Genomic DNA, 10,928 nt, shown 5'->3' with positions numbered 1-10,928 from the left:
TATATATATATATATATATATATATATATATATATATATATAAACTGCCACCGTGCTTCTACAAAAAAACCTAAAATGTAGCCCCAGTTCCTTTCATTAATGTGAGTCCCTGCTTTTTCTCTCTTCTTTGGCAGGCCAGTGTGCATAGATTAAGAGCAAGGGTGGGGAGAGAGGAGATGGAAAACTGGAGATAGCCCATTATCTTATGCAAAAATGAAGAGAGCTTGGAGTAGAGGACAAACTCTTTTGCCACTTTTTTTAATGTTTATTTTTGAGAGAGAGAGATACAGAGAGAGAGAGAGAGAGAGAGTTTGAACAGGGGAGGGCAGAGAGAGAGGGAGATACAGAATCTGAAGCAAGCTCCAGGGGACTTGAGCTGTAAGATCATGACCTGAGCCAAAGTTGGACACTCAGCAGACATCCACGCAGGCTCCCCTTGCCACCAACTTTTAACACAAAATCTTAGGAGGAAGAAAACTTCTCACAGCAATTGTGTACTTGCTCTCAATAAGTCAGAGACAACTTCCAAAAACATCTAAAACGTGCTTAGGGGGAGTGAGACTCAAAGCTACAACTTGAAACTGTAAGAAATAGCAGGACGGCGCTTGGGTGGCTCAGTCGGTTAAGCATCTGACTTCAGCTCAGGTCATGATCTCACAGTCCGTGAGTTCGAGCCCTGCCTCAGGCACTGTGCTGACAGCTCAGAGCCTGGAGCCTGCTTCAGATTCTGTGTCTCCCTCTTTCTCTGCCCCTCCCCTGCTCATGCTCTCTCTCTGTCTCAAAAATAAATAAAAACATTAAAAAAATTTTTAAAAAGAAGAAATAGCAGGACTAGTAGAGGAAGCTTCCTCCATTAGAAAGTGGTCTGCACATAGGATATGGCATTGTGTTTACTAAAAGTATTTTACCTAGCTCTGGACAGTGGCAACCAGGAAGAAAAGATGAAAACTATAAGGCTCTGTTGAACCTTTCATCAAACTTGAGGTCTAGCTATCTTACTTCTATTTAAATGAATATTGATCTTTAAAGCCAACAGAGGAAATTTAAACTAGAGTAGAATGGCATTACAGATTTTATTGAAATAAAACATGTAAGTCTTAAAACTACTTAACTCCATATATTTCTGTTTTCTTTTGTCTTTCATGCATGCTAACTTCACATATATTTAAAACATTTAAAATGCTAATGGGTGTACACAACTGTCTGGGATATACACCAATATAAAATTTTGACAAACCAGCATTTGACGTATTTTTTCTTAGCTGATCAAAGCATGAAGATTTCAACTTCTATTCAGAGACTCTTTATTTCCTGATTATCATTATTATCACTAGTATTATTGTCATTATTGCCATAAGCATTTCCTATTTTAATTATTTTACTCTGTTTTACAGGAGGGGTTCAAAATGGGACTAACTCTTGAAGGCACAGTATTTTGTCTCGACCCATTAGACAGCAGGTGCTGATGTCAAGAACAAGAGATCCAGATTTGTGTTTAATTTGTTTTCTATACATATACATCATTCATTATTATTTTATGAAAGGTAGTATTCATGTGCCAATATATTTTTGAAAATCTTAACTTTTTGAAAATTATTTTAGTAAAATGTTCATTATTGATCTATAACATTTATTTCAAAAACAACTAATTGTAAAGTAAATCATACTTTTATGTTCCTTTCTGTTTCTCTTGTAGATGAATTTATAATCAAAAAACAGATTACCCAAATATCTGTCTTGTGTCTGAGTTCTAAATAATTAGCATCTTGAAATTTGTGTTCATTCTCCAGGCTGCTAGTTTATTATTGATTCCCAAAAGCCATACTTTAATGATACCTTTCAAAGTCTTGACAAGATATACCAATGCCAAGCTAAATATGTTCTATATTCAAACCAATAAACATGTTACCATCCATTAGACAGATGTTATTTTATGGATTAAATGTTGTTCATGTCATTGCAAAATGTAAACTTTGAATATAATGCCACGAGGTCATTTGTAGCAAGTAAAATAGCAAAAATATAATTTCCAATAATAATTAAAGCAAATAGAGTATTTGTTAGCAAAAACAAAGTAATAGTGTTATCTATTATTATCAGTTATACTCTAAGTCTTTTATTTATTTCATAAGTAAAGATTATGGGAAAAAATGAACATTTGCTCTTCACAAAACACTTAATATTTAATTTCTAATGAGATAAGATAGACACCTATCTAATGAGATAAGGATTTACATTGCTAAGCATCTCAATATCATCTGAGCTAATATTTCCTAAAAAAATATTTGGAATTTAGGCTGTCTATGGTTGCAATGTCTATTACCCATGTATACTTTACCAACTATATTTTTTCTCACTGAATAAAATTATTCTTCTCATATTTTCTCCTTTTCATAGATATTTTCTCACCAAATTTTATTTTGTGATGACCCATTAGTTTTGATATTTTGAAATCTATGACAACTATTCTTTATGAATCATCAATATTATTTAGCAAATTTAATTTGTATTTGTTTTTGTTGAAGTCAGAATCTCATTTTTCACAAAAACCAAGTGGCTTCTCAGTTTGGTTCAACATAAACAATAAAATTTTCTTGTACTTAATTCATAATGTGTTGATGAGCTCTGACCCTTAAAAATGTTTGTTTCCTATGCATTTGCCCATTATGTAACAAGCTTTAGTTTGTACTCAGTGCAAGAAAAATCTATGGTCAAAATTTAAAATTTGGTTCATCACATCATAAGAAAAATAGATTAATGAAAATATGAGCTTAGATTAGGGGTAGATCTTAAAAGTAGATTTTTATTTTACTCATGGGAATTTCTGTCAAGTGCTAAAGGTACATATTCAGTAGGAAAAGAAATCAAATATGCTTATGCAATATTATATTTGTATGTATCTTCATGATGTTCTATGGTATATATAAGCCTTGTTTTCTGTTATCTGCTAAGTTGTACCTTAATTAGAGGTTAGTATATGTTTCATAAAGAAGAATCTTTATAATTTTGTTTGTCATATAGTATTTTGGAATTTGTATAATGAGGATGTTTAGAAGCCATTTCAATGGCTTTTTTTTTAACAGATAGAATTTGTATTTTTATTGTACTTTAAAAAGCTTTATGTAATAGGTATATATTTAGCAGCCATTTATTATCAATGGTAACACAATAGAGTACTAAGATGGTATTTGCACACTTAAGACACGTTACTTTACCAATTTTTAATGGTAATCCGTTCTACTGGCATGACTAAATAGTACATAATTGCTCATTAATTATGAACATTTATTTCACCAGTGCATTTTTATGAAGATCCAGTTGAAAATTGTATTTCTATGTAAACTCAATGATATGTTTGATTTTGCTGAGAATAAATAATTTTAAATAAATAAATGGTGTAATTTACTCATTAAATAATCTCTAGTTAAGTTAGAAACATTCTGAAGCTACTTACATAACAAAGTTTCCTGCTCGTAAAATGAAGCCTAAGAGAGGAAGGAACGAAGGAACAAAGGAATGAAGGAAGGGAGGCAGGGAAAAGAAAGGAAAGGGATTAATGAACTTTACTTTTAACTTCATTTCTTATAGCCCACACACATTTTAGCTGCATAAGCAAATACCATTCAGTTGTGGAAACAGTGGACTTGGTCCTGCTGGTGAGATAGGTCATAATGTAGTTTGTGATTTCACTAGAAGCATCTGGTGCAATAACCGTATTATGTAAATACCTCTTTTCAAAATTCAGAGCCTTTTTAGCCTGGTAATAATGTAAAGGCTTTCTTGGCTGATAGGCTTTAAAAGGTGGAGTTGATAAAAGATCTGAGTTGTGGCTCACTGCAATATCATGACGTTTTGAGCCTTTTGAAAACACAGTAGTATTTTAAAGATTCACAGGACTCAAATGCACAGCGTTTGCACACCAATGAACAATTCATCGGTCTATTCAATAACGTTCATTTTTTACTCACTTTATGTGATAATGTATATCATGTGGGTAAGAGCACATCTCGTAAGTTTGCTTACTTAACATTGTTAAATTGAAGACCAGATTTCTGCCTTCAGTTAGTTTACTGTCATAAGGGACAAGTAAGGCAATACATGAACGAATGAGTGAAAAACAATATGTACGAAAGTACCGTGTGAACCGAAATCTTCCCAGAGAATATATATATTTAACTATGTTTAAATGTGGGTACCTAGCACTGGCTAGTGTCTACAGTGTTAGATATCCAGTTCAATGGCAACAATTTTCTCTTCGTTTATTTTATTTTGGATTTGAATTTTTTAAAAAAGTTTTGGTCCCATTATGGGAATTTATGTTCAGATAGAATTTCTGATAGATTTGCATTGTCTCATTTCTAAGTTGTTTTTTTTTTTCTCTTTTTGATGTTATTTAACATAACCATGAAAAAAAACTGGCTGCTAATATTTTTCTGTTCCAGTGTTTCCATATATAGTTCCAAATTCAATATTTGTTCATGATTTTGGATTTCAACCTCTGTTAAATTAGTTGGAGAATCTTGGACTCAATTTTGACAACTAAATCTCAGACTCCACCTAAACTACACTGTTTATAGGTGGCAAACACATTGCTGAGATAATCATGGCTGGTATTGCCCTCAGATCCCATATCTCAGGCAGGAAGGACCTAACAAGTGTCCTCTCCTTCCTAGATAACCTCTGACAGATTCTCAAGAACTTCCTCCTTAAATGTCCATCTCATAAATGGAACAAAACCTTAATTCTTACACACTTGTTTCATGTCTTGATCATATATTGTTAATGTCCAAATGTAACCTACTTCTTCTAGAAATCCTGCATATAAAACATATTTTGTCTGGATTCATCCAAAGTGGATTTCCTTACTCTAATAAGGAGACCACCAAAAATAATTTATGCTCTTCTCTGTCCTTGCTTTCAAGTAAATTTTTGCGAAATATGGAGATTACATTTCTCTGGAAGCATTTCTTTCCACTCTAGTTCATGGATTCTAAGATACACTACTTCCTAAATCATAGATAATATGCAAAATATGACATACTTAAGAAGTTGAGTTTAACGTCCCATTTCAAACATTTTCTGACATTACATGATAAGTTGAAATAGTGAAATTTCTATGCCATTACATTGGGTTTTGTGTCACTTAATGGTACCACCATAACTATAACTATGAATTTGGAAAAATTTACTTTATTTCCCTTAGCCACGTTTCTGGCGTTCATTCAGATGCATACTCAAAATTCACTGAGTCAGACTTTTACAGTTTGCATGCAGGTCTGTCTATAGGCACTTTGGAATATGCATTAAGGCATTTAAATGTTGCTTTCTTTCATTAAGAAAACCCGGCTAGAAGCTGTAAGAATTACCTTCTTAAAAGGGTTCTCCAGTACCCATTGAACATAATTAAGTTCTCTATTAGAGGACATTCTGATATCTGGTGACATTTTCTTGGTAATTTGTACTTTATTGAATTATCATTCATATGTTTTGCAAAAATAAATGAAATACTGTCTTGGAAAATCTTTTAAAAACATTTTTAAAGTTTTTTTTAACATTTCTATTTATTCCCCAAAATCTTGAAGAAAAGATTGCCTTGACATTTTTATATCCTGTGGTGCCAAGCACAACACTTTTGTCCATAAGCATTCAGTAGAGGTTCGATTCTTTAACATACTTCTTGCTAATAATGTGAGCTAAAACTTCATAAGCTCTCTGTGAAAGAAAAGAACAGCATGCCTTCCAAGTGAATGTTAGGAGAAGATAACCACTTTGTTTTCTCTGATTAAATCTTTGCTATTATTTTAACTTTAAACTCACTGCAGCAATAATTTGCTAAATAAAGATCTTGACGATTCTCTAAGCGCATCTAACAACCACTATAGAATCATAGACTAAGGAAATTTTGCCCAACTGAAGGAAGGAAAACAAATGATTACTGAGTTTCAAAGAGGTGGTGAAGATTTAAAGATTAATATTATGTAATTGAGAGACATTCCTTATACTGAAGGGGATGGAGACCAGTATTTGTTGAACATGTGTATTAAAGAATGATAGCTATAGATTCCTACTGTATCTTTCCTTGAAGCCCATATTGTGGTCACACAGTTTTCTTGGTTTTAAATATTTTTAAGCTCATTTATTTGTCCTTAATTTTTATTGTCCTCTTACTTCAAATGACATTTTACAAGAACATGTTGGGGCCCTTCCCAATTGACTACTCCCTCCTCTCTGTCTGGCCAGGCTGCTGTGTTCTAGTCTGTTCCAAAGGTCACTTGTTCCAGTTGAAATAGCTGTCTGGATGGCCTGGAAATAATCCAGAGACTGGTTCTTTCCTGCAAAGAAAGCAAAGAAAGATGTTTGTTTCTTGGCTACATTTTGAAAAGGAAAAATAAAAAATGTTATGGCTAAATCTACTAATAGTTGAAAAATTAATATAACCCTGGGACCAACTTGAAATTGTTATTTTCCAACGTCTCATGTCATTTTGATTTTTTATATAATTTTAAAAATCAGTTGTTTACTATCAATCATTAAGTAATCAGTTTAGGTAGCTAAGTGTATATATAAGAAATGTATGCAGAGAAATTTTGGCAAAGATTCAGGATATACTGAGTTCTCTCACAGACACAAATACACACACTCACACTCTCGCTTTATTTAGCAGGTCGGGACTTCGTTTATTTTATTCTTGGTATCCGCTTTAATTAAGAAAAAATCTTAGGTTGTGCTAGACAGTACAGGGAATGGGAAGAGATAGGTAATGAAGGGATAGTCATAAATATTCAAAGATACCAAGTAATCCACACTTGGCAAAGTGGCTGTGCACAGATATTTGACCTGTTCAGTTTTCAGACAATTTGGACCATTTGTAGGCTAGAGAGTAATACCTATGATGCAATTATGTAAAAAGCTGTTTCTAAAGTGATTCCTCTTTAATTTCCCTTAGTTCTCTGGTAATGCTTGTGGTTTTCATCTTTTCTACATAAAAGGAATTAAACAGGAAAATACCTGAAAATAAGCTGGCCACTTGTTCCATTACTTTCTGCCGTCTATGGCAATTAGAAAAACAAATATTACTTAGAATAACTTGAGTTTGAAAATTTCTAAACCAGAGCTTACTTAAAATTTTAAGTAATTTTTAGTAAGATTACTTATATAAACTATTTGCTTTAGGATATCTCAGTCTGATCTATAGAGAATCAATGAACTAGGATTTAAAACTTCATACTTTGGTGGTACACTTGTGGGTATAGCTCTGATCTGAGCCATGACTTTGGAAAAGTCATGTAATGTGGGGTTCATGAAGTTCATGAACATTAGCTATTCTTGGCATAAAAAAGGGATGAAGTCCTCCAAACTAACCAAAGATTTAAAAAAGTCATGGAAACCACATATTTCATCTTTTATTTACATACTAGTTTAAATAAATATTGAATCAATGTCTCCTAGGTAAATAGTGCATCTAGCTGGCAACAGTCTCTTAAAAGGCAACAGCAGAGACCACAAAACTGTCCCAGCCTTTGTATCTGTTTATAATCTCAAAATGTGTGTATAGGATTCGATCCTTTTAATAAAAGTTGAATGCAAGGCAAAAGCATGATTCTAAGATTCTCTTTTTTCTCAACCTTTCCTACACCTAAGGATACATTGAAAGGTCTCCAAGCATAGTTACACTGGAGAAATGGGGCCTATGGTTCTCCTCAAAGTATTAATGGCTTGCCAAATTTTCAGGATAACTTCAAGATAATGCATTCTCAAAGGAATTCAGAGACTCTCCTCTCCAAGCAAACATTAAACCATGAATATGCCAACAAAGAAATGCTGAGATTTCTAATACTATATTGAAATATCAAAACACAAGCATTCTTATATTTGCTTACATGAAGAGAGACATTTAAATTCACAGAGAATTTGTCATATTTCTATATTTTATAGGAACTTGCTTGTATGTACTTAGGTTTTATAATGAAAATGTATGTGCAAATGTCAATATTAGAATACTTTCTTGAAATATATTCAAGTAAAACTTGGCTTTAACATATGAGCTATGCTCTTTTATGTAGCTTGTTGGTGCAGTCTTTCTTACTGCTGTATGTGTTAAAAAAGAAAATGCAGAAAACGTAAAAATCTCCAGCATGCCTGTTAAATCTTCCAAAGGTAGAAATTGTATTTCTCATCACTCTGTATCCTTCCCTAAGCCTTAATCATAGAGAAACAACTAGAGAAAACAGCTGTCCTTGAAAACCACAAGGGGCTTGAATATTTATTTCTGCTATGCAAATTGATCAAATTTGTACAAGCCTTTGCAAGATATTTTACCGAAAACTCTCAAGTAGTACCTCCTTCATAGCAAACCACTCATTTTTTGCAAAAAGAAGCAATCAAGAATGTCTATCTGATCAAATAAAATTAATTAGAAAGCTTGTAGACATTAAATAAAGTCAATGAGACTACGGAAAGCACATGAGTCATACGACCTAGTTGAGCTTATTTAGAACACACACACACTTACAAAACTTTGAGATTCCATCAAAACCAGATTGTTTCCCGCACTGTTCCCCAACTGAAAATTAGAAGGTCAAAGCAAAATTAGACAAAAATGTCCCCAAAAACAATGCATGAAAATCGTCTAACAACTAACAAAATGAAATAAAGTAAAAGGAAGACCATGTTTTATCATTTAAAATTTTACATGTTCAAGGGTTTTTATCTCATATAATATTTAATATTAACTTTCATGTAGTACCACTTATCTTTTTCTTTAACAACTATCAGGAAATTTGCTATAGTTAGTTCATTTTTAGGATGTAAAAGGAAACAATGTAACTAGGATTTAAAGAACACAGAGAACTATTTTGGAATGTGCTTGCTCTCAAGAAAGGCCAAGCAAGATTAAAATAAATGCATTAATTGATTATTGTTCTACAACAGAATGAGCAATTTTAAGCAGAGAGAAACTTCAGCTCTGTTTCAAAAGGTCAGCTGTGATGGTATTTAAGAGGAAAACTGAAGTCACATTTTTAATACTTAAGACAGATGCTTTATGTTAAAAGACTTCTCTGATGAGGTCCTTTTGTGCTGACTAGAGTCTGTTCTTCTGGGTGGATATAGATTGGAAGAAAGAACAAATTATTGTCTTTCACTGATTCTTTTATGCCCCTTAACTGTACATATTCTGAGGAAACAATTGAAATTTCTGCACCCTGGTTTCATCTCCACTCTATGCCTCCATTCCCGAAAGGAAAGTCTTTGTGTGTGTGTGTGTGTGTGTGTGTGTGTGTATACGCACACACAATTGAAGTTTCTAGAAATGTGATTCTAAATTTGGTTTAAGCCAATTATTAAAGTAGTTTGGGTATTCAATGAAAATTTTGGAGATGTTTAAAACATTTTTCGGAGACGTTTTAGAGACATATTTCTTTTTCTTTCATTTCCTAAAGGTTACAACATCAAAAGAAAATGGTATAAATAATGAGTATATATTGGAAAGAGTAATGTATATTTATGACTGCCAAAGTTTCAAGATTACTGATACAAATTGTGGTATGTCTATGTGGCCAGAAAGATCATTCTGAGATGAACAATCTTTCCATCCAGCACTCATCATAGAATATTTTTTGGTATATGTGAAACCACAAGTACATCAGTGGGAACTTACTTGTATGGAAATACTGAAGGAAAACCACTAATCATGGCAGCCAGATTTCCCAGAATAAAGCAGTTACTTTAGAAATTATGCCAAACTACTTGGGTTAAAAATATGGTTTCAAAAATTGCAGATCAGCATAATATGGAAAAGTTATTAGCAAACTACAGAAATGTGGTTCTAAAGTAGACAGTATTGAGCAGCAATTTCATAATGACTTTTGTTTTTCTTAGATATAAGGTCTTAAACAAAGGGCGGTTGTGAACACCATCAGTTATACATTCAGACAAGCTGGGGTTTGTATCTAAATAGTTCTATTCTGCCAAAATGAGTTTATTCACAAAATATGCCTTTTTTTTCTACAGAATATAGGGCAGCATGTAAATATATTTTCTCATTTAAAGTGCACAATTATTCAGATGTTTTTATAAATTATTCTTGACTTTATTACCTGACACTTCATAATAGTTGTGAATATGAATTAGAACCAAGGCAATTATGAATATAAAAGAATGTGATTTCCCTTTATTTATAGCAATATTCCATATAGACTCTAAACGAGAGGCAGACAAGCCTACTATGGTTAAGCTTTTGTAAGAACCTCAAATTTTAAAAACAAATACAAAAAAATACAATGAATATGTATGCATTCATAAAACATGTTTGTTTTCATACCAAGATTTTATAAAACAAATTTACAAAATGAGTTTCTATTTCTTAATTTTTATGTTCCTATATTAATGCTACATAGTGCCAGTTTTGTTCTACATGATATATTTTTAATTAGCTTACCCATATAATGATGCTGTGTTTTGATCCTCTATAGTTTTGCTCTACATATGATACTATTTATAGAAAACTTTATCCAATATATTCCATTGAGTTAATTCTGTAGAGCAGAAAACATCTCTCAGTTCTGTGATAAAAGGATCATTCACTATCAACTGTTCTAGTTTAGGGTTTTCACGATGTACATAAAGTAGTGTGGATAATTTCTCAGAAAATTCTGATTACTATGTCGTAACTCTTTATTCCTACAGATTGGAAAGTGTGGCACAGTATAAGTGGGTTTCTATATGAAAACTGTAAATTCCACAAGTTGTAGATATTTCCCTACTGAAATACACAGTTCAAATATCCATCATGTAATACACTTTGGATTGTGTAGTGTTATATTTTTAATTTTTTAACTTATTGAAACATGCGTTACAGCATATTCCCCTATTTGTTGATTGCAACTTTTGTTCTAGCATCTTTTTATAGAAAAAATACATTCAAGCAG

The 10,928-nt window shown here is 32.4% G+C and overlaps 1 protein-coding gene and 1 long non-coding RNA gene across 4 annotated transcripts in view; one reads left to right on the top strand and one right to left on the bottom strand.

Moving 5' to 3' along the window:
- GULP1 (GULP PTB domain containing engulfment adaptor 1) overlaps positions 1 to 3,409 on the top strand; it is a 269,420-nt gene extending 266,011 nt beyond the window's left edge. For all 3 annotated transcript variants that reach the window (XM_049615355.1, XM_049615357.1, XM_049615356.1), the window contains one exon: positions 1,395 to 3,409. In XM_049615355.1, the coding sequence (XP_049471312.1) occupies positions 1,395 to 1,466 (72 nt within the window). In that variant the 3' untranslated portion in view covers positions 1,467 to 3,409. The remainder of the gene's footprint in view (positions 1 to 1,394) is intronic.
- A 2,462-nt stretch (positions 3,410 to 5,871) lies between these two features.
- Positions 5,872 to 10,695, bottom strand: LOC125911483 (uncharacterized). The gene is made up of 3 exons (XR_007454334.1): positions 10,439 to 10,695; positions 8,513 to 8,563; positions 5,872 to 6,332 (listed from the first exon to the last, which is right to left on the bottom strand). It is a non-coding gene; the product is annotated as an uncharacterized LOC125911483 (long non-coding RNA).
- Positions 10,696 to 10,928: the final 233 nt, after the last annotated feature.

The sequence above is a fragment of the Panthera uncia genome (genome assembly GCF_023721935.1).
Source record: "Panthera uncia isolate 11264 chromosome C1 unlocalized genomic scaffold, Puncia_PCG_1.0 HiC_scaffold_3, whole genome shotgun sequence".
NCBI classification, from domain to species: Eukaryota; Metazoa; Chordata; class Mammalia; order Carnivora; family Felidae; genus Panthera; species Panthera uncia.
The sequence above is the reverse complement of the archived record's forward strand: the minus strand, read 5'-3'. Positions and strand labels throughout refer to the sequence as shown.